Consider the following 27,653-nt stretch of genomic DNA (forward strand, 5'->3'; position numbering starts at 1 on the left):
ATATTTGCTTCACCTCAAAGGATCACTAGAACAGAGTGCGCTGAGGACAAAGGCAAGCTGATAAGAAGGGAATATGCCTCACTGCAGAGTCCTTGGGGAAAAGCAACCTCAGAGAATCATGCATCCTCAAAACGTGACGTGGCCGCCATTTTAGAAGCGACACCACTACTGCAGTGTTGCAGTGAAAAAAGGGCCACGGAGGCATTTGTGATTTTGAAGCAATTCTTCAATATTTCTTGCTGTGTGCCCAAAAGCATAGTGCTTGGTGGAACTGCGAAATGTTGTAGCTTAGTTTTCATCTGACATACAACCTTGTTCCAGGTGTTCAGTTTTGATAAAGTTACTGTCATGCAAATGGTTTTCGGTAGGTTTTTATGAATATTCGATACTTCGATTAGAGGTGCCTAGCTCGTTTGCATGTGATGTACCGATATTAGTAACGTGGCAGATTCAAAAACTCACTGGCAGTGTGTGCAGGAGGCTTCAGCTGAATAAAACGAGTGTAATAATTGACCCTGTTTACAGTGAGTACAAATACATGGATGGCACAGGAAAGGACAAGCTCTGCAACTTTGCAACCCCCAGTGGACACATATGGGGTTAGGTCTATCTGCGTGCAAGCAGAGAAAGGAGGCTCTAAGGAACCTCCAATTGCGCTTGTTTTCTTCTTCCTCTACTACACTTGTACAGTCTTTCTACAGCCATGTCAACCATTGTGTAAGAGTGTGGTAGGAAGGCGTGTTGTCCTGATTGCCCTTTCCATCCATAGTGGTGCAGATAGCCAGTGAAACGGAGTATGGGACCTCTGAAGAACGAGGGGAAAAAGATGGCTACACAGTATGAGAAATAACTGAACAAAGGTTGGTGGGGAGCCTCAGTTCGAAAGCCTTGCGAAGCGAGGCTCCTGAGTATGGGGCCTGTATTTCAAGTTTGCATCCTTATCAGAAATGTTGTTTTCGCCCTCACCTCGAGTCACCAGATTGGTGGAAAGACCGAAACTGGATATCGCTCTGCGAGCAGTCACGGGAAGTGAATGCATACTGCCACTTCCAGTTACAGCATTTTCATCAATCACCCTGCTGCGGTGGTACGGTGGTTAAGATGACCAACTACTATGCGGGAGGTCCCGGGTTCGATCCCGACCTCCGGCAGCTGCATTTCGATGGAGGCGAAATGGAGGGGCGTCCGTGTGCTGTGTGGTGTCAGTGTACGTTAAAGAACCCCAGGTGGTCGAAATTTTCGGAGTTCTTCACTATGGTGTCTCTCATAGCCTGAGTTGCTTAGAGACGTTAAACCCTACCAAACGAAACCAAATCAATTTTCACCAGCCATATGAGGGCGAAAACAACACTTCTGAAAACAAAGCAAACTTTGAATACAGGCCTAGGTCGTGCGGGCAAGCTGGGCCTTCCATTGTCTGCCTGCATCCTTGGCACAATGAGTGAATGTATGACCGCAGGCAGGACAAGCAGAAGACTCAGGTGGTGGAGGCCCTAATGCGCAAGGGTGCTGCCCTGTGCGAGATCTTCCTCACTCACCAGGAGGCCGGCCGGGGCGATGGGCAGCCGCCTCCACCGAGCAGCCCGCCACCCGACGGCGGAGAGGCCGTGGCCCCCGCTGATGAGCAGGTCCCCACGGTGACCGACCTGAATCGCGTCTATGCCGACCTGCTCAAGTGGGCTGACCCTGGTGACCTCAAGGTGAGAAAAGAGAAACATCAGCACGGATCAAAAGGGTTCCTGGTGCAGTTGCAAAACAGTCTACTTTCATTGAAGGGACAAAGTACTATATGTCTCATATTTTCGGCGCAGTGTAAAGCTTCCTGTCTGCAACGGTCTATTCTGTAGCAGTTTTGCGGTGTAGAAGAATTCTACCATGAATTTTTAGATCAGTGCATGTGCCTGTTTTTATGTAGTCCTTTGCTCTAAATTATGAGTAGCGACCGCAATGACAATTGTACTTCACAAAAAGTGCTGTACAGAAAACATATATAATTTTACCTGCCAGGCAGTAATTACAGAGATTTAGTGGGCAGTAACTTTAATTTTAGTTTCTGCATCTAAGGGCGTTACGGCACAAGAACGTACGCATCATTAACAAGATTTAGTGGGGCTTCATCCAAAAAGGTCAAAACACTGTGGTGTCATCTGGGGACAAATGCTAAAAGCAAATCATAGGCGATGCGAAAGGAGGCTGATTTTTGATGAGGATTGCAGTGGAGAGTGCAAAATTTAATAAAACAACGCGAGCATTCTTCATATAGAGAGCACTGTGCACTTGCGAAAGCCAGTGATATTTTCCTAGGTTATGGTCACGTCAGTTACTGCAGTAATAATTAGAGCGTTTCGCTGCAAGAGGCAACATTAGTTGTTTTCAAGCGACTTTCAGAGCCAAATTAACATTATATAAACCCTCATTTCTTGGACATTTTAGCGCTCGTTCTTTATCATACGAGGCAAAATCTTTTCATTTCCACCGTAATCCCATTACATATTTTCGCCAGTGTTCCGTGCTTTCAAGAAAAATGTTCGGAAATGATGCACAGTCTGAGAGTCCATCAAAGAACGAGGGGAAGGGGGCTATGCAGTACTAGAGAAAACTGAACAGAGGTTGAGGGGAAGCCTCAGTCCGGAGGCCCAGACAAAGACGAAGTCCTCTTTTTGAAATGTTGGCTTGTGAGCTGAGGCTACCCCTCAACCCTTGTTCAGTTTTTCTTTATCCGTTGTAAGAGTGTTTGATTGCTTTCAAATGGACGCAGTGCAAAAGAAATCCATATTAAGAAGTCAACTTCATCTTATTTCGTATGTCACTCGGATTTGGCCATAAGCGACTGAGACTAGATACGACGATGCTCACGAAGCATCAGAAGAGAGAGCACACCTGGTGCAAGGATGCATAGATAGATGTAGGAAAACTGATTTGCTCATGCAGGGAATGCAGGTACCCTTGTGCCTGTCTGCCACACTGGGCAGAGTTTTGACATGGTCGGTTACCCTTCACTTACAGGAGACAGAATAACGCAGGGTGTGATAGCTTTTGCAGCAGCTGTGTTTGGGCTGTTTTGAGGTGTGATAGTATTGGAGTGCCTGTACTGCATGGTGACCAGTTGGGCACTTTGGGAGTGTTTTGTGCCAGAAGGACATCAAGAAACAGGAATAGGGCAGGCAGGTACAGTGGTCAACTCAAAAGGGAGAGAGAGTGGAAAGAGAAACTGGAGTGATGCTCTGATGTTAGGCTGTTTGCTGCCCTGCCTTGGCAGCTCGTGTGCATAAGGCAGTACAGTAGAGCTTTAATATAGTAAACTTGGATATAGTAAAGTGAAACTGAAGTCCCAGTTTTCATCTTCCATAGGGGAGACAACCTGGGCCAGGGGGCGCTGCGTCGCTCAGTGTGTCAGCGCCTTCCGTGTAGACCTCGACAAAACCTCCGTGCAGTGCGGCCGCGTCGCCTGCTCCACATTGCATTTAAACGAATGTTGTCTGCTCTGTGCCGCATTCTAGCACGTGTTTGCGTGCGCACACGGTCTAAGTAAGGGGCAGAAAAAAAAAAGATAAAATTACGGCGTGCTTTTCCATACAACTTGTGTGGTAAACAGTAACAGCGTGGTCGTTGGCCCTTTTTTGTTAAAGTATCTCGCACCACTGTTTGTCCCTTGTGGGGCCGCAACGACCATTGTGGAAATGAGTCGGCCTCAAATAACAGATATCTCAATCGTTCTATCCTCATACACGATCCTGCATCGGGAGCTCAAAACTGCACACTCACTCGCTCGAAGAGATAACTGCACTAGGGATTGCAAAGAGTACCTGTAGAACTACGAGGACAAAGGTCTCCCTGGAGAACTGTCCCCCCTGCATCGAAAGCTGTCACGCATTTTCTCGGTGTTCGTCTCATGGAGTGAGAAAACTGCCATAAAAATAGCATACCTCGGCTTCTCTTCAGGGACTCAGGTGATTAAAAACCTCTCATCTTTATAATGATAGATAAGTCATTGATTTCGGATGGCAGCACCGCAGTAGCGAACTTCCCCTGACCACTGTCGGCATGAACCAGAGGGTAAGGCAGCATGCTTTGCGCCTTTGTAGGGAACACGTTCAAATCGCGCTGAAAATGGAATGTATATTGCAACCGTGCGAAGCGACAGGGACGAAGAGAAGAAAGCAGAGGACAAAATGCAGAACTTCAACTGAGGTTTAGTACAAGGAAAAACCACATTTATACAAGACTCGTAATCGTGTGATAAACAGCAGACATCATCATGTCATACAGGCGTGGAGACGCGCGTGGTACAAGTTAGTATCTAGATAGTCGAATTCTTTTTTAAATAGGGATACTGAAGCGGTGCTTATATAATGGGCATTCTCTTTTTATATGCTGTATGCTTCAAAAATTTCCCTGCTAAGCTGGGTCGATAATGTTCTCTGGACAGTTGCGTCACAAAACCTGGGTGTGCAGTTACGGCAATGGCGACAATGCTTTGCCACTTCATTGCCCCCTGCCAATGATTCAACAGCTGCGCGGTGCTCTTGAAGTCTAACATTCAAACAACGTCCAGTTTGCCCTATATAACAATTCCCACATGTGAGGGTATTTGGTACACCACCCCTGTTTTGCAGGGTACGAACCTATTTACATGCTTAGTGCGGCACTCGTTCATTTTTCCATTTCCCTGCACCTTATTTCACATGCCAGAAAGCTTCTTGGGCGCACGTAAACAGGTTCGTATCCTGCAAAACAGGGGTGGTGTACCGAATACCCCTCACATGTGGGAATTGTCACATAAGGCAAACAGGACATTGTTTGAATGTTAGACTTCAAGAGCACCGCGCAGCTGTTGAATCATTGGCGGGGGCCGGTGAACTGGCAAAACATTGTCGCCATTGCCATAACTGCACACCCAGGTTCTGTGAAACAATTGTCCTGAGAAAATTATCGACCCAGCTTAGCAGGAAAATTTTTGAACCATACAGCATAAAAAAATAGAATGACCGTTGCATAAGCACCACTTCAGTATCCCTATTTAAAAAAGAATTCGGCTAATTAGATGCTACCTTGTGCCATGCGCGTCCCCATGCCTGTATGACATGATGATGTCTGCTGTTTATCAGATATGATTACGAGTCTTGTATAAATGTGACTTTTCCTTCTAGTAAACCTCAGTTGAAGTTCCGCGTTATGTCCTGTGCTTTCTTCTTTTCGTCCCTGTCGCTTCACGCGGTTGCAATATGCATTCTATAGTCGACCACCAACCTTCGCCTGCTATACGTACTGAAAACAGGCACCATGGCGTCGGTAGCATCCTACGTAGCTGTCAGCGTGCTGAAGCAAATGCGTCATTATGCGTGGCAACATTTGCTTTCGTTGACCTTGTTGGGGGGTTGCCTAAAACGTCTGTCCCCAAAAAGTTGAATGGGCCCCTTTTAAGTGAGCAGTCACAAAGGGAAGGGAAGCTGCCCAACCGGTGTCCAGAGCACTCGTCACTGTGTACAAACGTATCAGTGATTCTCCACTAGAAGGCTGGACCCTTCTCTGAACAGCATGGACAGAGACAACGGGGGCTTCCGCATTATTCTTTACTCTTCCACACTCCCACTCTTTGACAACACAAGAGGTGCCGCCTCGGATCCCTCAAAATATCTGTCGCTTGCCTCTCGCATTTCTAGTAGCGAATCCGCTTTCATGTTTTTTTTCTCAGAGCCTGCCAACAAGCGCTCTTTGAAAACAATGTTCGCGGTAATCGTTTTTCAGGACCTTAAGCGGCGCATTGTGACGACAGTCTGTCAACCAATAAAAAAATTTAGGGCACATTTTGGACCACTAAAGTGCGATAAGGCGAAAGCGTCTGTTGCACGATGGCCCGAAACCCTCCACTACGGCACCTCTTTCTCTTTTTTCACTCCCACCTTCTGCCTTTTTCTTACGGCTCGGTTAAGGTGCCTGTGGAGGATTGTGACAGATACTGTGCCGTTTCTTTCCTGCAAACCAATTTGGAACTCTGCTGATGCCTGCTGTACTTTGTCTGCTTCTATATGCCGCATGGTGCGGCGTTCGAGGAAGTGCCAAATGAAAGGCGCTGCACAGACGCCTGGATAGAATGCCCCGGCGAGGTCAGCTTCGTATATGCGTGAATCACGTGGTGACTTCATCCCCAGTCCTGACGCCATGACTGGATGGTGATGTCATTGTGGCGTCAGTTCCAGTTCTTAGCCATGGCAGGATGTTACGACGTCGCTGGTCGATGAAGTCAGTCACAGTCGTCTCTGTTATTAATGCGAAAGCATTACTTTGCTATGTTCACAGATTTCTGTCCGCAGAGCGTGTCTGCAGGCTGTGTCCACAGATCGTGTCAGCAGGTGGTGTCAGGTTGCCATGCACTGCTGGTTCAGGTGTCCACATATATTGAACTAGAAATATGTCCACAGAACAAGTGTGACAGATACAAGAACATGGAAGACCACAAAATCATGTCCGCGGCAGTTGTGAGTAATTGAGAAGTGGTAGAGGTTAATGAGTGGTGTCAATCGATAGTGACATAATGTTTCTGAAAAAATAATTAGGCCAATAAGTTAATTAGGTAATTAATTAAAATAACTGGTTCACAGGGAAGGAAAGGTGCAGTATCTGCCGCACTTGTTCTGTGGACACCTGAACCGTGCGTAAGCGAAGGGGGGAAGGTAGTAGTAAAAGCAGAAAGAGAGAACCGGGTGCTGGGTAGTGGATATGAAGTCAAGGATGTGACGTCACGCAATCGGAAGTAGAGCCGAAAAAAGAGCATAGGAAGGGATTGGCGTGATTTGAAAGTACCAAACACTAAAACGGGCAAACATAAAGTGAATTAAGCAACTACAAGCAACCACAAGCAACCAACAGCAGCATCCGTGTTTTCGCGTTACTCCAATGCAGATTCTGCAGTGCTCTTTACTTTTTAGTTATGACTAATGACTAATTAGAACTAGTTAAATGCGCTGTTGACTAGCCTACCATCACTACTATCATCCTCACACTAGAGAAGGGAGAATTAAGATGCGCTACTCACGATTCCAGGTGTGGTGCAGTTGGTAAAGCACTTTCTGGGGATTTGAGGGATGGAGGTTCGTTTCACTGTGGAGACTTCTTTTTTTTTCACGAGGAGACTGGCCCAGTGGTATGACGTCATGCCAGATGGCGCTGCGAGCGCGTGGCGTCTGCCAGCCGCGGTAGTTGCTAGGCAATGGCTCTGGTCATATACTCGTTTGATGGTGAGGAGGTGGCTGCTAAGCAGCGGCGCTAAGAGCGGTGCAATCACGGCGAAATCGCTGCATCGCGGTTAATGTAGCTTTCGCTACAAAAACACATTTCCAACCAGCTTCATTGTCATCCGGGGAACCGAAGAAAGCAAAAATGAGAAGCCCCACTGGCAAAGAGTGCCAGCTTTACGCACGTCTGCATCCGGCTGTTCCCTCTCTTACTCATTCTCCTTCTCCTGCTCAGTGTGCACACGCGGCTGCGCCTGGCATGCGCTCCCGCGCGGGCAGGCTGCGCAGACTTCACAGACAGCCATGCGCTGCTCAGCCGCGGCTGCGCGTAAGCTTTGTAGTTCCTCTCCGCTTCGTCAGAAACAGAGTGCTGGCGTCGCAGAGCAAACTCCAGCTTGGGTTTCCTATAGACCTCCTTCACTCTGGCTGTGTCACGAAGATGTGGCGGTGCTGTCGTCGTTAGTGACTTTCGCGTGGTAGGCAAAACAACGCCTTTGCCTACCGTGATTGCGGGGTGGTTTGCTTCTGCCGGAAGAAGCAGAGCACCATGCCAATTAATCGCGTCACCATGACATGTGCTGAAAGCCCCAGAAAAGTACGTTTAGTAAGCTTGCACAGGTTTCTTAGGTTTCTTGCCGACAATGGTCGCCGTAAACGGTGGGCCACTGCGGTGAAGCGCGAAAGCTGGATACCGACGCCAGCTCATCGCATATGCGGCAAACACTTTGTCGCAGCTACCTGGAGCTTATTCACCTTTACGCTAGAGCTGCCTACCTGCTCAAAGGTAGCAATATCTCGAGTTTGGCATTTTTACGATGCGTGATTGGATCTTGATAATGTTTTGGTGCGGGTGCATGTGCACATGTAACATATGTAGAAAAGGCAGCCAGTATATATATATATTGTAATGCATAGGCCTGTTTCTTAAGTAAAATGTGATGTTGGGCTAGTCGGTTCACGTCGTAAGGAAATACAAAACTGCGCAAAAAAGACGGGACAAGAAGAACAGAGAGGCACACACGAAGCGCAGAACTTCCAACTGAATTTATTTTTAAGAATCAAGGCACTTATAAAGGCGCTAAACAAGATAATACAAGGATCAAGACGACGACTTTTTATTGATTTTAGATAAGTCTTTAAATAATGACCCTGACAGTGTTGTCACTAATATTCTTAACACCTTCTCCTCTGAGGGTCAAGGTTTGAATTTCACTCACGAATTGACAACGGACAACCACATCCAGTTTTTAGACCTAAACTTACAGTTCTCTGATAACCACGTTTGTTGGGCGTATAACCCAAGATCTAACAAAAGTTTATTGCCTTACAAGAGTGCACACTCAAAACTAGTGAAACGTGGCATCATTATGTCTAGTTGTCTTGCTGCTCTACAGAAGTCTTGTGAACATTCCATGTCATCTAGTTTTCAATGTCAGATTGAGCGACTTTTGTCTGCTGGCTACCCTCATCATTTTATTCTCAGCACTTGCGAAAGCCTGCTACAAAGGCTAAAAACTTCAGGAAAAAAAGAGCAACGCTCCGTTGAAAAACCGCCTTTTGTTATGCCATATATTCATTGCCTTTCCCATAACATCAAGAAGATAGCACAAAGGTATGGGATCCGTGTTATTTTTTCGGCGCCCTGCAAACCGAAAAAAGTCTGTCCACTGTTGACAAAACAAAAAGAAAAAAAGGGATTCGAACACGTGCAAGATCAACCACCAGTACAAGTTCACCAAATGCATCTCAGGTGTCATCTATGAGATACCACTATCGTGCGGGCGGTCCTACATAGGACAAACTGGATGTTGTTTCAATGAGCGCGCCCTGGAGCACAGACGATCCCTGCGTACAGGCACGGGCAGTAACCTACCCATACATTGCAAGAGCTGCGACAGCAAAAGCTGTGTGCCTTACCTCGAGCGGACAAAATTCCTATCAAAAGCAAGAACAAAAACAGAAAGAGAAGTTATCGAGGCCTTTTTAATTTCCAAAAAGGGCGGGAGTTGCGTCAGCTCACCTTCTTTATCACTTTCAAACAAGGAGATACAGTTCTTAGATGGCCATATCATTCCTTCTCATCAGCCCTAAACCACTCGTGTACGCGGTGTTCCTGACCTACGCAGTTTTTGCATCTTGATCCTTGTATTATCTTGTTTAGCACCTTTATAAGTGCCTTGATTCTTAAAAATAAATTCAGTTGGAAGTTCTGCGCTTCGTGTGTGCCTCTCTGTTCTTCTTGTCCCGTCTTTTTTGCGCAGTTTTGTATTTCCTTACGGCCTGTTTCTTGTTGGAGCGTCTATAGATCTTGCTTATGTAAACAATTCCTCAAACACGTTTTTTTACTTCGGTATTTGTACGTATGTGTAGTCGGCTGCTGCGCGAGAGATCTGTGTTGCACTCCTCCGTGGTTATATGTTGCATGGCTAACCTTTTCCTCATTCCCCTCAAATTATTTTAATCCACTTCGTGATGAAGGTTCTCACTGTATGTTGACAGCTGTTGATTTGGTTTGGGGCTGCATTTTTTTTATATCGAGCGGTTTTAGTTTTATTCACGGTGGCTAATGTGAATGCGTGTTGTGGTTTTGAGCATCACCGAGCGACATATGGGCTCGTGATTCAGACTCTTTGAGGATCTCTGCATCAACTATGTACTGCACGAGTTTATCCTACATTGAAATGCAGCCACGGTGTCGAGACTGAATTGGGTTGCCCTAACTACAGCGGCTGTTGCAGCTAGTAATTGTAATGCAAGCTGAAAGTATAAATACCCGTGATGTAATTGCTAATGCAACAGATGGCAACAGCCGCCCACGAACAGAGCAGATACAACAAGCGTGCAGAGTTGTGGTTTCAACGAACAACGTAAGGATAGCAAATCCGCACGGTGCCAAGGCTACTATCGTCGTGCTTACCTAAATTCTCTTAACCATACAGCCGCTCGACGCTAGCGATGGGCTTTGTGCTTGCCAAAGACGGTCATTTGCCGCTTGGTGTGAGGAATCACCCGAGAATGCAATTATGCTTCGAGCAGACTACTTCATACGTGGTTTGCACGCACTATTTGCGAGCGAAAAAAATCACTGTGTACTTACTCAACTCAAAATAGTTTTCAGCATCCGAAGCTCTGTAATTCTCGATGCGTTCCGATTTTAATTTTCTGGGTGAGAACAGCAGATAGGTAACAGCGTCGCTCATTTTTCCTGGCAGACAGCAACGCTTCGCTTGTGCGCCTTGAACCCACTCTCCGGCTGATACGGCGTGCGGGTCCGTACGCTGCACACCGTCTACGTGGAGTTTTTCCATGTATTGCTTTTGTCCTCACCGCTGAGGCTCACGAAATACTAGCACATAGTTATTTCATCTGCCAGAAAGGCGCCTGCAGGTCACAATTACAAGGCCTTGACAAGCTTGGCCACAGTGCCGCTGCCATGATTTTTGCCTACTGTGGGATCGCTGACGACAGCAGCGCCGTTTTGACGACAGCAGCGTCCTATTTGTAAACATGGAGGAGGTCTGTAGATGACTTTGATTTTTACTCCTTTATAGTAAAGATTGGTGAACATCTGTACAGTAAAGTGTGTCTGGCCGCAGCGATGACTTCCCACGAAATGACATCACCGCACGCGTGCTGCCTAGAATTGCGAAGCAAATTTTAAATGGCTTTACTACCAGGCTTAGTAGTACTCATGAGAAGCCAACTTTACATAGTCTGGGTGTCAAAAGGGAAAGCATGCAGCGCATAGGAAAAAAAAGTAAAGCTGTCTGCAAACATGGAAATAAGGTAGCGTGGCTCACTCGGTGAGTAAATGAGAGCAGAAGTGCAGCCGGAAATAGGGAAGGGAAGAAACGGCCGAACATTCTCAGTACTGTGAGCACGAAGTACGAGGCAGCGGTGCATGTGGTTTTGCAGCACTTGACTGCCGCATGAATTTCTTATCTATTGCCTTTTGAAAGACAGAAACGGTGGAAGATGACTTTGTGCTCAAGCATTGCTTTGGTTTCACATGAAACCAAGTTCAGTTATATCCGTAGCCATGTTGCCCTCATGCTTAAGTGATTCTTCCACAAGATATAAACAAAAAATCTTATAACTGATAAAAGAAAATGGCATGAAAAGAAATAAGAGAGGGCCGGAAGGTATTTTAGTGTTTTATCTCGTGTTCGGTACGCAGCCATTTAATTAGCAGACAGCATCTTCAGGACCGTGCCATCACCAACAGTTGATATACTAAAACCCTGATATGGTAAGATTTTTTGCCGGTCCCAATGACTTGACTGTAAAGGGGTTCTACTGCAAATGTTCTCTTTGCAGTTGTCATTCCATCTTCACCATTGATTTGATACAGCCTTGGCTACACCTATCATGCATCATTCCTGGGGGCACAGCTGATGAGACAAGCAAATTTTCATGACCCCTTCAACTTTGCACCAAGTTTCTATTTTATTTTTGTTTATGCGTGGAATGCTGCATTGACATGCCCTTTGTGCCCCGAGTGGAAGCCACTCTTTGTTGCCATGTGGAGTGCTCACAGGTTCCATGCTGCCCAGGTGGCCCCCTTTGTGGAGAAACATGCCATGGCGCTGCGGCACTACGGCCGGGCGGCACGTGTGCTGCTGAGGCTACTGGAGGAGAAGCCCAACACGGAGGTGGAGCGCCGGCTCCAGCAGGTGCGTGCTGTCCTCCCAGGGCTCTATTGCTTCTCCTTGCAGCATGCACCCCACTTCTTCCCTCGCATCCGCTTTCACTCTGGCACTGCTGGGTGCTTGGGACTCGCTGCAACCTGCCCCTCTGTGGACCCAGCTCTTTGAGTGTTCCCTCCGAGCCCTAGTCTTAAAAGTTGTATGTTCACCAAAGAAGGTTATCCAATTTATTCGACTGTGTGTCAAGAAAATGACACGTTTTCTATTCCACAGAGACAATCTGAAAACAAATCACATATGCCTCTTGCTAGCCTGACAGTTAGTAGTGTAAGTGGACATCATTGTAGTATATTATATTTTCAGTTCAGTTCAGGCGTTCAGTCGTGTCCGACTCTTCGTGACCCTATGGACCATGTCACGCCACGCTTTCCGGTCTCTCACTATCTTCTTAACATCACATAGCTTCATCTGCAATGCCTCGAGAATGCCATCTAACCATCGCGTTCGCTGCCTACCCCTTCTCCGGCGACCCTCAACCTTTCCCAACATCAAATCTTTCTCCAGCGACTCCTCTCTTCTCATCAGATGACCAAAGTAGTTGAGCTTTAACTTTAGAATTTGACCCTCCAATGAGCAGTCAGGGTTTATGGTCGACAATATCGACTGATTTGATCTTCTGGCAGTCCAAGGAACTCTTAAGAGTCTTCGCCAGCACCACAATTCAAACGCGTCAATTCTTCGGCGGTCAGCCTTTTTCACAGTCCAACTCTCGCATCCATACATTACAACTGGAAAGACCATAGCACGGGTTATACGGATCTTGGTTGGCAGACTAATGTCTCTGCTCTTTACTAGGCGGTCAAGGCTAACCATTGCTCTCTTTCCCAGAAGCAGACGTCTCCTAATTTCATGGCTGCAGTCTCCTTCCGAGGTAATCTTGGCGCCCAAGAACAGAAAATCTGTCACAGCTTCCACTTCTTGTCCATTGATGCTCCAGGACTTGATAGGGCAAGACGCCATGATCTTCGTCTTTTTAATGTTCAGTTTAAGCCCAAACTTCTCACTCTCTTCTTGTACGCGCATCAGAAGTCTCTTGAGTTCCACTTCACTTTCTGCCATTAAAGTGGTATCATCCGCATATCTAAGGTTGTTGATACGTTTTCCAGCAATCTTCACTCCAGCTGAAGACTCGTCCAGACCGGCCTTCCTCATGATGCACTCTGCATATAGGTTAAATAGGCAGGGCGACAGTATGCAGCCTTGCCTCACCCCTTTCTCAATCGGAAACCAATCAGTAAGACCATGCCCAGTTCTGACTGTGGCCTCTTGCCCTTCATACAGGTTCCTGAGGAGACAGATGAGGTGAATTGGAACTCCCATCTCTCGGAGAGCTTGCCACAATCTGCTGTGATCTACGCAGTCAAACGCTTTCGCATAATCAATAAAGCAGAAGTAAATGGGTTTCTGGAACTCTCTTGCTTTTTCCATGATCCAGCGAAGGTTGGCAATTTGGTCTCTAGTTCCTCTGCCCTTGCGAAACCCAGCTTGCACGTCCGGAAGCTCCCGATCCACATACTGCTGCAGCCTACCTTGCAGGATTTTTAACATCACCTTGCTAGCATGCGAAATAAGCGCGATCGTGCGGTAGTTGGAACAATCTTTGGCACTGCCTTTCTTTGGAATGGGGATGTAAACTGACCTCCTCCAATCCTGTGGCCACTGCAGGGTTGTCCAAATCTTTTGACATAATGTATGCAGTGTGTTAACAGCGTCGTGGTTGAGGTTTTGAAGCAACTCAGCTGGAATACCATCAATTCCGCTTGCTTTGTTCTTAGCAAGGCTGGCTAAGGCCCATTCAACTTCACTCTTCAGGATGCCCGGCTCGAGATCAGTAATCACAACCGTCCTATGTTGGGATTGCACATCCGGGTCCTTCTTGTACAGTTCTTCTGTGTATTCCTGCCACCTCTTCTTTATCTCTGAGGCTTCAGTGAGGTCCTTGCCTCGTTTGTCCTTTATCACGCCCAGCTTAGCACAGAAGCGTCCTTTGATATCTTTGATTGTCTTATACAGAGCTCTTGTGTTTCTTAATTGGCTGTTGTCCTCAACTGCTTGACACTGTATGTTCAGGAAGGCATTCTTATCTCTCCTTGCTATTTTCTGAAAATCCGCATTGAGAATCTTGTATCTTTCTCTTTCCCCCATACCTTTTGCCATCCTCCTTTCCTCAGCTATTTGCAAAGCCTCTTCAGATAACCAGTTTGCTTTTTTGCATTTCTTTTGCTTTGGAACTACCTTAGTAGCAACTTCTTGTATTATATCACGAACATCAGTCCACATCTCTTCGGGCTCTTTGTCTTCTAGATCTAATTCTTGAAATCGATTCCTCGCTTCCACAGCATATTCTAATGGAATCTGATCCAGATCATACCTGAAAGGCCTTCTAGTTTTCTGCGTTTTCCTCAATCGAAGCTTAATTTTGGCAACAAGAAGCTGATGATCGGTGCCACAATCGGCCCCAGGCCTTGTTTTTACTGCTTGTATAGCGCTTCTCCATCTCTGCCGGCAAATAATATAATCGATCTGATTCCTGTACAGACCGTCCGGTGAAATCCATGTGTACAGGCGCCTCTTGTGCTGTTGAAAATGAGTATTCGCTATGGTCAGGTTGTTTTCTTGACAGAACTCTACTAGCCTCTGCCCAGCTTCATTTGGCTCACCAAGACCGAACTTGCCTGTAATTCCGTATATTTCTTCACTCCCGACCTTAGCATTCCAGTCTCCTATGAGAAAAACGACGTCTGATGATGGGGTGCGGTCTAAAAGGCATTGTAGGTCCGCATAAAATCTCTCAACGTCAGCTTCTTCAGCAGCAGTGGTCGGTGCATAGACTTGGATAACTGTTATGTTGAAAGGGTGACCTTGGATTCGAAGTGAAATCATTCGGTCGTTTTTGGGGTTGTACCCTAGCACTGCTTTGCCCATTCTTCTGTTTACTATGAGAGCGACCCCATTCCTTCTCTTGGATTCGTGCCCACAATAAAAGACATAATGGTCGCCGGAGTTAAATTCTCCCATTCCGGTCCACTTGAGCTCGCTGATACCCAAGATATCAATGTTCAATCTGTCCATTTCTCGCTTGACGATATCCAGTTTACCTTGCGTCATAGATCTTACATTCCATGTTGCTATGTGATATATCTCCTTGCAACATCGGACTTTCCGGTCGCTTCCCGACACATCCACAACTGAGCGTCCTTTTGGCTTTAGCCCAGCCGCTTCATTCGTCCTGGAGCTACTAGGAATCGCCCTTTGTTCATCCCCAGTAACATGTGGGACGCCTTCCAACCTGGGGGGCTCATCTTCCGGCGCCATATCGATAATGGTATTGTGACTGGCCATAGGGTTTTCTTGGCAGGAAATACTGGAGTGGGTTGCCATTACCTTCTCCAGTGAATCACATTTTGTCAGAACTCTCTGCCGTGACCTGTCTATCTTGGGTGGCCCTACACAGCAGAGCTCACGACTTCATCGAGTTTCGCAAGCCCCTCCGCCACGACAAGGCAGTGATCCATATTTTAGTATTAGCTAATCACATCACAAAAGCATTCATTTTGTGCCCTGAACACATCTACCAGCAGTCTTCAAAACCGTTTCATGTTTTTTGAAGACTGTGCCTCGGGAATGGAATAGAGCAGTGTTTTTGTTGATACTTCTTGACAGACTGGTCAGTACATGAGAGCAAGTGCTTAAATCTTCTAATGCGTTAACTCCCACCTGCTCTTGCATTACTCTTAGAGGCAACAGAAAGCATGAAAGTAAGTTCGGATCTTTTCATCATTTTCTAGTGTCTTACACCCTTGCAACTGTGCTCTGCGGGAAGCTGCCACTGCATTTTTGCTTTTTGCCTAATGGGCCCTCAGGGTCAGTTGCTGATACTTAACATGTCGTTGACATTTTCTCATTCACTGCCATTTAAATGAATGGTTTCCTGACCGGATTATTTGGTGTCTGACTTATCATAGTGAAGGTCGTTGCTTTTGTCAGGGTCTAGCCCTATCTGGCCTTGCCCAAGTGGGACAGAGGGGTGGTTGCCTGCAAAACAGTTAAAGACTGCTTAGGGTCTATTCATTGGAACGGAGCAAGGACACGATCACAGGAAAGAAGACTGATAGGAAGTCTATCTGTCTTCTTTCCTGTGATTGTGTTCTTGTGCCGTTCCAGTGAACCAACTAGCCCTACAGCAAGACTTTACAATGCTTAGGGCACCTGTGCTTGCCCCATTGTGGCGTGCTTTCCGGAAGGTTGTATCCTCAGGGCACTCAATTTTTTTGCCAGTACTTTGCTAGAACGCTAAGTGAATTTCTTTCCTTTTTTTTTTTTTTTTTTGTGCAGTTAATGCACAAGCAGCAGTGCTGCAGTTGGTGGTGAGCCGAGGGATACAGAAGTGTTGAAATGGCTTTGTTTGCACTTCATGCAGGTCTACCACCTTCTAGGATGGGAGCATTGTAGTCGACACCTCGAACGTAGCATGCTGGTCCGCTACCCGCTGTCGTACCGGTTGTTCTAATGTTAATTAAAGGTAATGAAAGAACTCCAGCTGTGACTCCTTTTCACCCGACTGGGCTTCACTGCTGGGACTGATGACTAGAAGCCTGTTGGCAACTAGTAAATGAATGTGATGCTTGAAATGTAAATAAAACAAACATTGTAGACACTATAGTGATACAGTAGGCTAACAGAATGTAATGCAGACAATGTCATTGTGCATAAGCATCCCCCAGGTGCTTCCCTTGAAGTGTGATTTTAAGCATATTTCGCCCATCACAGTAGAAGAAATGATGTTGCACCTTAGTCTTGTGCCACCACCTCGATTGAACAGTGCCATTCTGCAGTGAACAAAATTTGCCCAATAAAACTATTACGAGTCTCTTGGACCACTGGTGAAGTGACAAGTTGACTGTGCCGACAAGCCATCACTCCACCAGCAGCTCATTGAAGTAGCTGCAGGCTGTCAACAGTGCCCAACTACCTCTGATAAAAATCTTTTTGCCACAGCTTGCTTCGACCCTGGTCCCATGAATATCCATGCAATCGCAGTGGTTCAATGGTTCTCCCCAGAAAGGGAAAGAAGACTGTTGATGCATACACTGCACATCTTGGAATATCACTTTCCCTTACCCACCTGAGTCTGAATCAATGTAGGTGCAAACGCTGATGCAATAAACCTGTTCTTATGGACACTGAATAGCGGCGCACGCAAGCTAGTCAGTCGAATATCAGGAAGTCGAGGCCTGACCTGGTGCAGGCTACGGTGCTACGTTTCTACAGCAGCCCTGTCTCCAGTGATAAGTGGGAGGCTTAGCGCGGAACAGACAAGGACAGGAGAGGCACACAGGACGAGCGCTAACTTACAACTGAAAATTGGAAGGGAAAAAGTACGAACTCGAGGAAACAATATGTGCGCATGCTCTATAAAGCCCTGAATTTGCATGACTGGGAAGATAATTCAAGATAATCTAGGGCCACCCAAAGGCAGATAAAACAGAATAGAGACGAAATACCGGAAGCATACAAAAACTTGCACAGCATTTAAAAACGATGCTTCCTTTTTCAACAGAACAACCGACGTTTCACTTACGCACTTATCGGTTCCTAATCTATGGATGAATGACGCCTCAAGAAGCTCTCTTGCTAATTGCACCTTAGACCGACCACGAACTTTTGTTTGCCCGAAAAGTGGATGGCATTTGCAACTTAAACAATGCCTAGGCAGGTTATTAGATTGGGACGATTTAAACGATGCAGCATGTTCCCTTAAGCGCTCATTTAGACATCGGCCAGTCTAGCCTATATAGGCGCGGCCACAGCTTAGAGGGACTTCATACACAACACCCACTTTACAGGCAACGAACTTAGTAACATGCTTTACACTACATGCCGGTTTCTGGTGGCTTAGGCTCGTCAGAGCGCACAGACTAGACAGTTTTCGAGGTGCTGTGGAAACGTCTACATCGAACTTTCCCGCTATTCTCTTTAGGTTGTGCATTACGCGGTGAACGTAAGGCACCACCACGTATTTCTTTTTCTGTCTAATATCAGAGGCAGTGCTTAGTGCAGGTTCGCTCTTTTCATACCTCCGTAGCGGCTTAAGTAAGCTTTCCGCGACTGCCGTCAGCAGAGAAACAGGATAGCCAGCATCCTTGAGGCGTTCGGCCTGAAGTGCGAAACTTGGTTCCACTTGGTGCCAGAAAGACACTGTGCCAGAAAGACACTGAGGTATAGGTGCAGAGTTTATTACGCTCTGACACAATGAATCTCTTTGTATAAGCAACACAAAGTGAAGCAGCAGGATTGCCGATGACAGCGTAAACAGACTAATGTACAATTTAGTATCGCCGTCGCTGCTCCAAGAACGCGAAGCAGGCTTTGTTGAAGCATATTGTTTTGCGTGAACTTAATTCTTTTGCGGTGCCGTCATTATAAGTGAAGGAAAAATAACGTGCTGGTCGCACCCATTTTCACTCTGAAAAAAACAAAAAAACATGGCCTACTATATTATCGCTCACCGCGCGGTTGTGAATATTGTACTTTTCTTTGTGTAATGGTATCTCTTTGTTCCATCGGCATACGCCTCGTGCCGCCAATTTGCTAGAACGTCGTTCATTAACTGCAGTCAAAAATTGAAATGTCATTGCACATTGATGACACCTCTGGTTGACACACATTTGCCTAAAGTTTCCAGCTACGAACACACAACTGTGGTTGGTTGGTTTAGTTTATGGCTTTAGGGGTGCTGTACTTGACATTTTTCCAGTGACTCTAGTTCTCCAGCTGAAGCAGCACTCGCTCCTTTTCATCATTTGGGCTGTGACCCCTCTTCCCAAGCATTTCACCCCAGAAGAGCCGAGCACAAAGCCGGGGGAAGCTTGTACCCATTGAAAAACGTCCCGAAGCAGCTCATACAATAAGACACCGTAGTGGAGAGCTCCGGAAATTTTCAGCTAGGTTTCTTTAATGTACAACTAGAAATAAATAACTAAACTTTGTGCATAGAGTTTTATGTACATTTACGTTAGCAATAAAAATAAAAAAGGAGCTGTGGGCGGTCATCGATCCGCACACGAACACGCAGAGTGTGTGTGATTTCGCAGAACTGAATATAGATGTTAACGTAGAAAGACGGGCTAGTTGGTCTTGATAAGTAGAGTGCATATTTTGGCAGCGTAAAATTAAAGACAGGACTAAAGGAGAAAGACAAGGGACAAATGCTGAATCAGCATTTGTCCCTTGTCTTTCTCCTTTAGTCCTGTCTTTAATTTTACGCTGCCAAAATATGCACTGAATATAGATGTATCTGATGCCAGCTGGCTGGATATTTAACTTCATTTGAGGGTAGATTTTGCAAACTTCCGCAAGTAAATGGATGCTGCATATTGCTGCAAGGTGAACACATGTAGCCATTAGTCGAACCACGTTCACGTATATTTTGTGCGCTTCTTTCGCTGCTAAACAAACAAAATTTCAAACCAATGAACCAGCTAGCGTATTTCGCACAAGGTGTTCCTTGATGGCACGAATTTTGCCTGGTAGGTTCTGTGAAGCCGCACCTACCACTGGTGCAGATCACTCTTTTCATTCAGGCATAGAAAAAAACGCATTTCAAGACTCTGGCCTGGTGCCGCACGAGAGGCACAGCAGAATTTCTCACGTGTACACTGGGAGAAACAAATCGAAAAAAGGCGAACTCCCACGCAAGACACGTATTTCACATACGCCCTTGGAAGGGATATGGAAGTCCCGTGACGTGGATCAGCCAGTAGGAGAGCCGGCAGCGCAGGGAAAACAAATGCAGTACTTGACATTTTTCCAGTGACTCTAGTTCCCCAGCTGAAGCAGCACGCGCTCCTTTTCATCATTTGGGCTGTGACCCCTTTTCCCAAGCATTTCACCCCAGAAGAGCCGAGCACCAGGCCGGGGGAAAGCTTGTACCTATTGAAAAGCCAATGGGTACCCGGCGGCACCAGGGATCGAACCATTTTTAAGTAAACGATGATGATCGACAGAGACAGCAAGGGAATGCCACAGTTTCTCCCCAAGACCCTTGTTATCTCCTTGTCTGCGCCACCTAAAAAAAAAAATGCTTGCAAAGTGTTCTATGAGAACCACAATAAGGTGTGTGTGCCCGCAACTGTTGGACTTGTGATGGCACAGGCTTTTGAGACCAGGGTCGGATCTTTACGTATGGGTAAAATGTGATTTAAAGTGCTCAGTTTGGGAAAGAAGGCTGAAAATTGCAAACCCCTCGCAGCACATTCCAGACTCGGACATGCCCTCTGCTGAAACACTAGTGTTGCTGTACATTAGACTTTTGTCTCCCTCACAAACGTTCAGGAGGTGGTTTAGCTAACATACTCCTGTTCTCTCAATGACCATCATTAAGGAGGAACCACATGCCAAGAAGCAGAGGCTTGTCATCAAGGCCAAAGCACCGAAAATCAATCTCTGGTCATCAAAGGTGAGCTTAAGATGAGAAACGCCAGGGTGAAACTTTGTCACGACAGTTGCCCGAACAGTGCTCTACTGAACAGGCAAAACATATCACGCCTTGTCAAATGCATGCCTTAAGCACTATCAAGCAGGAATTTCAAACAGGACAGCAAGTGAAAAAACATGACCACAGTTTATTCATCCCACTTAGTGGCTTGCAGAAGGTAACTGGAAGACATAACTACGTACACGAAGAAGCTAAGTGCCATGTGTTGTGGTGTCAATGTTGGCAGCTGTTAATCTAGTCTGAATACCTGCTCATTAGAGTGCAAAGTGTTGACTCAAAGGGCAACCTCAACTATTAAGGTCTGATGAGAAATACCAGTACGCCACTGTTCACAGGCAGAGTGGTTTGTATAATTCACAGTACATGCTATATGCCCGGTTAGCAGCCCATGGAGGCCAGTGCTAGTGATCGAAGCATAGCACAAGTGTTCCCACCACTTTTGTGTCATTCGTAAAGACAAACGAGATCACTAAGGTCCCCTGTGCAGTACCTATCGTGCCTTTGAAAATTTTTTCCTATGCACGAGCTAATACCCTGATGGAACTCCAGCACGGTAGCAGAAAAGCATGCGGTAAAAATGTCTGAAATAAGCTTGCAATGTCCATGCATTCACTGTAGTGATGCCTGCTAGCCAGAAAGGTGAGCTGCACATTCTCCTGTGTGCCACCAGTCCGACTTGCACACACAGCAGTCCTTTGAAAGCACTGTCTGTCCACATGTGTTCAGTTGCCACAGTCTTCCCGGCCACTGCAGCACTCTGTGCCAGCTTTTTCCACCACCCCAGTGGATGACCTCACAGAGTCTTCACCTTGAGCTGCTTCATCTTGGGTGTGCGCCGCTTGAGCTCTCGGCGGTGTTCTCGCTCCTGAAAGAGAAAAAATGTAGGAAACTGGGCTCAGCTGAAGGTTTTGGCCAATGGCTTCCACCCTACAAGTGCCACCACCACTGTATTTATTTGGGAGATGCATTCACTACATGACTCTGGTATACAGTCGACGACCAAAAATTCCAACACCTGATATTTTGGCCTTTTTCGTGGCATCCACGATGTACTCCATACAAATAATGTACATGAGATCCCCCGAAATTTTGGGTGCATCGTGACTGATAGCTTGATTTTTCGGACTTCATTTACACTCGCTGCAGCAACACTGCCAGACAGCCAAGCCTCCATGTAACATGTATTGTGGAACATCGCTAATCCCGGCTGTGATTATATAAAGCAAATTTTGTAGTATAAATACGGAGCCCTGCACGCAGTAGCTGCACATACGGCCCCGCCACGTTTCGAGGATGCTTCACTGCACGGTGATGAGGACTATGCAGTGAAGCATCCTGAAAGCGCGGCGGTTAGCGAACTTTCAGTGGCAGGTCCGCTTTCACGTCTGTACTCCCGCAAGGCACTGACGGCAATAGAGGCAACTAACGCTGGTTGCCGCCCATTGTGTATAAGCAGTGCGCTGCGAGACCATTGTAGGGTCTAGTGACCCCTTCCTCCATCATAAGGTTACGTAAAGCAATTTTTTCTACAAAATTTGATTTTTCGGACTGCCCGAATTTCCAGAAGTTTTGGTGGTCCCTGGAGTATCTGAATAAATTGTTGTCGACTGTAGTAAACTGAAACTGCAATCCACCTTCACCTTCAATAAGCAAACTTTTAATTTTTTTTTCATCATGGAAAATAATGTTTAATGGATGCCTAAAGAATAGCACGTCTGGCATTGGTGCTGTACTTCCCATGAAATGACATCATAGAAAGCACGCAGGCACATTGGTACCAGAGTGAATGAAACAGCACTCCAAGAGGCTCATGAGCTTCAAGGAGAAGCTGCAGCTTTGTGAGAGCGCATGAGCCGTGAGTCAAAGCCAGATGGAAAGAAAAAAAAAAGGCGTAAAGGTGGCTGACAATGCGGCAAGAATAACCAAATTAGGAGTAGGGAAGGGAAGAAAAAAGCCAAACATTCACAGCATGGCGTGTGCAGTCTTGGGGTACCTGACCGTGTCTCGCATTTCTAGACTATTGCTTTTATATGACACTCCGGAAGGCTGCACCAAGTTCACATAAAGCGCTGATTTACACATGGTAACCAAACTCCTGTACTCATGCTAAAGAACTTCCAATGACGTAACTAAATTAAAAAATGTGACAGCTGAAATAAAAAAAGAAAGGGAACAGAAAGAAGGTATTTCTGAGTGCTTTATAAACCAACAAGATGTTAGTAAGCAGCCAATTAATTTCCAGCCATGCCATCATTACGAACTAATATAATAAAGATTTCTGCCAGTTCAAGTGACTAAAATTACTATACCCCATCCCATAACATGCAGCAGCAGATACCTTATCAGCCAATCACGAGACTATGCCTCATCACCTGTACGTTGTATGCTCATGGCATTGCAGACCCAACTCGAGCGGTTAGCAGGAGCTGCCAACTTGAGTCTCACACGGGACAGTTATGTCAGAATCAGCCTGCTGGACCCTGACATTCACATTATCCTTATAGGCCACTAAGGCACGTTCATATGTGGGCTGAGGAAGATGAAAAAGAGAAGAACGCTCGGTCACTCGCAGCTAATGCTTTCGCTCAATATTTGGTTCAGCAGCGTTGAACCCTTGTAATTTTTTTTAGGGCTTAACGCTCCAAAGCGACTCAGGTTATGAGAGACACCGTAGTGCTCCAATAATTTAGACCCCCTGGGGCTCTTTAATGTGCACTGACATGGCACAGCATCTGGCTTTTTGCCTCTGTTGAAAAGAAGCTGCCACGGCTGAGATTCGATCCCGTGCCTTTGGGTTCAGCAGTCGAGCGCTCTAACTTCTGAGCCAGGTTGGAAAAGAGTACAAATAGATTTTGTCTACATAACAAAGAGTGAAAAAAAAAAAAAAATTTTAGAATAGCACTTTGTGCGACATTACGTGTTTGTCACATGTGCATATTTAGCTCAGTGTACACAAATGAAGAAGCACTAGTTTTTAGCAGTGAAATCACATTTATCAACAAACCACATTCCTTGAAGCCCAGAAGTAGAAGCATCACTCAAAATAAATATATGCAGAAAATCAGTTGCTCATTGCTGTTGCTCAACATGACATGAGGCCAAGCAAAAGCTCAACGTGCCGTTTATGACCAGTGAACGCCTTGGAAAGCCTAGGAACAACAACGAATGAAGAAGTGAGAAAGATGTCCCCTATCAAAGCATAGCGCCATGTTTGCGACAGTACGACATTTTAGCACTCAAAGTCGCACGCGCTGAACACAGGAAATAGCACATTAATGTGAGTGAATGCTGGGACTCGATTTGAAATACTGTTTTGTAAATGCACTTTAAAGTATGTCATTCTGTATGTACAAATGGCAATTTTATACTGGCACCATGTTCTGCACTGCAGCTTTAGTAGTGCTGCAAGGAATTACTGGGATGGAGGTGCTCTACTGTACAGTTTGTTTGCATATATCAAACCCAAAAGGGATTGCAAATAGTTTACGATTATAAAGCATGGTAACCGATAAGCTTTATATCTGTGTTGCTCCAGGCAACTTTGGCCCCATGCATTACAGTTCTCCCTATGAGAGGGCAGGTTGGTAGGAGACATGACTGGGCAATGATTGGCGGGTACTAGCCCATGAAATGAAAATCGGTCTGTCTGTCTGTGAACAAAAATCATGAGCATGCCTCCAGTGGTTGACATGGCCAGGAAGCGATTGGTTGGGCTAGTGCGGCATCACGAGACCACACGTCATTGTTGAATCTGCCACAGCTGTCGACATGGGCAGCACATTTCAGCCACAAGTAGTTTACCACAGGGAGTCATTGCAGCTAGTTGCGCGTGAATGTATGAGCCATGGACAGTCTGCGTCTACTGTCAAGGCCCCATGAGGCAGGCCTCACTAAAGTCACTGGAATGGCAAAAGTACTGCGTTTGTTTTTTTTTGCGCTGCTGCGCCTACGATTCGTTTTTCGCGGTGACGTGGTCATTTGCTGCCATTAATGGTGCACCTCACTTCTTTCATGCAGCCACTGGCGCACATCTTGTGCAGAGCCTTAAGTTGTGATGCTTTTACATTAAAAAGAAAAATGAATAAATAAAACTGCACAACAATTACGGACATGCTTTGACAATTGCACATTTAACAAGTGCATAAAGACACCGAAGAATGTCTGTGTGATGCACTTTTAGACGCACCAATTGGCACAAATCACTCTTTGCTATTCCGAGTGGGAGAAAAAAAAAAAAGAAGGTATGCCAAGCAACAGATGTGTGGTTGCACAGAATCCAGCAGGAGAAATTAGTTCCTGCGTATGATACCCACCTCTGTGTGCTTCCCTGAACATGCGCATATATGTTTTTCAGATTATTTACGTTGTCTTGATACCAGTGCAGCACATTTTGCACGATTGCCAGAGAAAGTGTAAGCACAGAAATAGTGCCGGGCAGCTGTTATTGTTTCTTATGAAATTAATGCCTTTGGGCACACAAATAACAATCACCAGCCGATAAAACTGACTGTTTCAGAATTTCAGCTGCAGTCATTTTCCCTTGTCCTTGTTTTCGATTATTCTCTCTCGTTCTTTTTTTTTTTTACATGCACAAGCTCTTGTTGCTGTCATTCACATATTTGCCGAGCTGTGAATGGTGAGATGAGTGCTGCATATCTGTTCTCGAAGCTCCTCAAGGCCACTTCTGATCTCATTTCTTGAACGACGAGAATAGATTATACCTTATGGTTTAAAGTCTCGGCCAACCTTGATAGGCTGACCTCACGGAGTAGGTGTTTCTGTAACCGCCATTGAGATGCATATTACTCGGAACGCGTCATCTTAAAGTGCGTTGGGAATAAAGCGTTTCTAACGGCTACTTATTTCCCTCGTGACTATTTAATATAAAAATATTGCATGGTGCTTATACTAAGGCCACAATAAAGCATTTAAACAATGTCCTTTCTTTTGGTGAATTTTCTATTTCGGTGTTGTTTTAACATGACTCCTCAAAGAATGAGGACCTATTGAAGAAAGCCATAAAACTTGCATGCAGCTGAGACAAAAGCAGTAAGAGATGGAACACACTTGATTCTTTCAGTATGCCTGCACGTTATGTATTTCAGCATGTACGGGTTTTGTCAAAAGGGATCTGCTTCTGAGCTGTGTAGTGAAACTGATTTAGCATTAGTGGAGGTCCTTAGGACAAAAATATTCTTACCATCAAGGGTTTCGGAGCACTGGAAATGCATTACAAGCCGCACGAAGTTGCTCAGACCCCCTGGGCTCTACACTTTTGACAAAGACTATACAGGGTTGATAAAAGGAAATGTGTTCACTCCGCTGTCAGTGTTTTTTTTATTTATTGTTGATTTACCTAAGTAATTTCATTGACAACTCTAGCGTCATTTCATTACCAGTCAGCTTACAAGTGTTATAAAAAGAAATGCGAAGAGCAGAACAAATAAATACGCATTTTTTTAAATCGTGGCAGTACGAATGTGTGCACCCGTTTTGCCTAACTGCAGCTTTTGAAGCCTTTTTTTGCCAAATTAGCAAGACTACAGTGGTACATTTCATTTGCTACTGTAAAAGCACACAAAATTCATAAAACATCTATGGTTTGCAAAATTCATACCACACGGCCATTGCTTCAGCTGCACTGGACCAAAGATGGTGATGGGTCAAAGCTGTCGATGATGGTTGCATTACTTCTCCCATTTCAGTGACCTTGTGCCTAACAAACGCATCCAACTCAGAACCCGGCACCTTGCAGCGAGAAGGTTCACATATTATCGAATTGACGTACAACAAATAAAAAAATCTTCATATTGAATGATTTGAAAGATTTCAAAAAATTTCAGGCTCCACTGGGGCCACGAGGTGTACTGCTTTTGCCTCTTTCTCTTTTTTGTAAAGCAGAATTTTTTTTTTTACATTTTCACATTTTTTTCCCTCCATGTTCACAGCTATGCTTCCTTGGATGTATGAGCAAGTGCATGCTGCAAAGCAAGGGTAGCACAAAGAAATTTGCGTGACTGTGCTGCACCCCCCCTCTGGTGCTCAGGGAGGGGGATTCTGTAACGCTCTCAATACAAAACCAGTCTCAAACCGCTCAACTTGCCTCGCTCTTATTGGTCGGCGGCCATATTGAAGTTTTGCGTCATTACTGATCTCACCGACTAAAGTGGTGACGTTGCCCATGCGTTGAATATTGACTGAAATTGTGAGCGAAATGAGGTAACCCCAAAACCAGTCAACTTGAGTAGAGCGAAAATGGCGGCTGTGTTCCTTGCGATGCGCTGCCTGTGAGACAGTTGTGTCCGTGCGACCCACGGCGTAGGAGGGAGCACGAAGACGCGTTTGACGTACCGAACTAGTTGTTCTGACTCTGTTCAACTCAGAAACAAGCAGAAAGTGGAGTGACTGCGCGGCAAGTGCCGACGAACATCGATGAACGGGGGCTCACGGGCGAGTGCGCAGTCACTGCAGCTGCATGCGCACCGCGGTGTTTTGCTATCGGGGGCTGCCAACTTGCGTTGGGAACATAACATCGTTTGCATCGCAAAGGCGTCGATCAGCAGGTGCGTGCGCCGATAGCATAAGCCATTGGGCGGAACTCTGATTACCGTCAAAGAAGTCGCTAGGCAAGAGGTTCTACATTGTGAACATCACAGTAGTGAGTAGATTTTGGTTTTGACTGCGTGTGTTTGGCTATGAGTTCGGAAGGCCATTGTAAACTTGTATTGTGCCTGTTTCATTACAGATCTGCGACGCGAACATAGGCATTTTTGACCCTCACTGCACCCACTGGACCAAGGCCTCCAAACAACGCATTCATCTAGCGGTACTCCTGTGCGCCGAAAGGTGAACGAAGGCCTGCTGAACGCCTGCGACTTTTTCTTGGGTAAGCTGTAAAAAACCCGCGTCGGTCATCGAACGACCTTGATTATATGCATTAATATGTGCAATCGACCACTTGCTGTAAATTGGCTTCACTGCAAGTCTTGTTTTCCAACCATAAGGTCTCGTTCCCACTCTCTCAATGGTAAGAAACGAACAGAGGAAAATTCTCTTTTCTTTCCAGCTGTTGTCTTCAAGATTACCCAGCGAGACCTGACGAAAGTGTGAGTACGCTGTAAAAAGCGCCTGCTTCTTTTCGTTTCAGCAAGGACTAGAAGAGCATTGTGTGATAACGAGACCTTTTAGTTAGAATACGAGCCTTGTAGAGAAGCT

At 45.8% G+C, this 27,653-nt stretch overlaps 2 protein-coding genes across 14 annotated transcripts in view; one reads left to right on the forward strand and one right to left on the reverse strand.

The window, feature by feature from the left end:
* Window positions 1-16,818, forward strand: part of TppII (Tripeptidyl-peptidase II) — a 160,202-nt gene extending 143,384 nt beyond the window's left edge. For all 11 annotated transcript variants that reach the window (XM_084595703.1, XM_084595704.1, XM_084595705.1 and 8 more), the window contains exons 27-29: window positions 1,460-1,700; window positions 11,789-11,908; window positions 16,362-16,818. In XM_084595703.1, coding sequence (XP_084451829.1) covers window positions 1,460-1,700; window positions 11,789-11,908; window positions 16,362-16,451 — 451 coding nt within the window. In that variant the 3' untranslated portion in view covers window positions 16,452-16,818. The remainder of the gene's footprint in view (window positions 1-1,459; window positions 1,701-11,788; window positions 11,909-16,361) is intronic.
* Window positions 16,819-20,545: 3,727 nt separating this feature from the next.
* The window catches only part of LOC146201240 (PAT complex subunit CCDC47), a 66,257-nt gene continuing 59,149 nt past the window's right edge, over window positions 20,546-27,653 (reverse strand). For all 3 annotated transcript variants that reach the window (XM_084595718.1, XM_084595716.1, XM_084595717.1), the window contains exon 12: window positions 20,546-21,303. In XM_084595718.1, coding sequence (XP_084451844.1) covers window positions 21,232-21,303 — 72 coding nt within the window. In that variant the 3' untranslated portion in view covers window positions 20,546-21,231. The remainder of the gene's footprint in view (window positions 21,304-27,653) is intronic.

The sequence above is a fragment of the Amblyomma maculatum genome, chromosome 2, assembly GCF_055883805.1.
Source record: "Amblyomma maculatum isolate TAMU_Amacu chromosome 2, ASM5588380v1, whole genome shotgun sequence".
Classification (NCBI taxonomy): Eukaryota; Metazoa; Arthropoda; class Arachnida; order Ixodida; family Ixodidae; genus Amblyomma; species Amblyomma maculatum.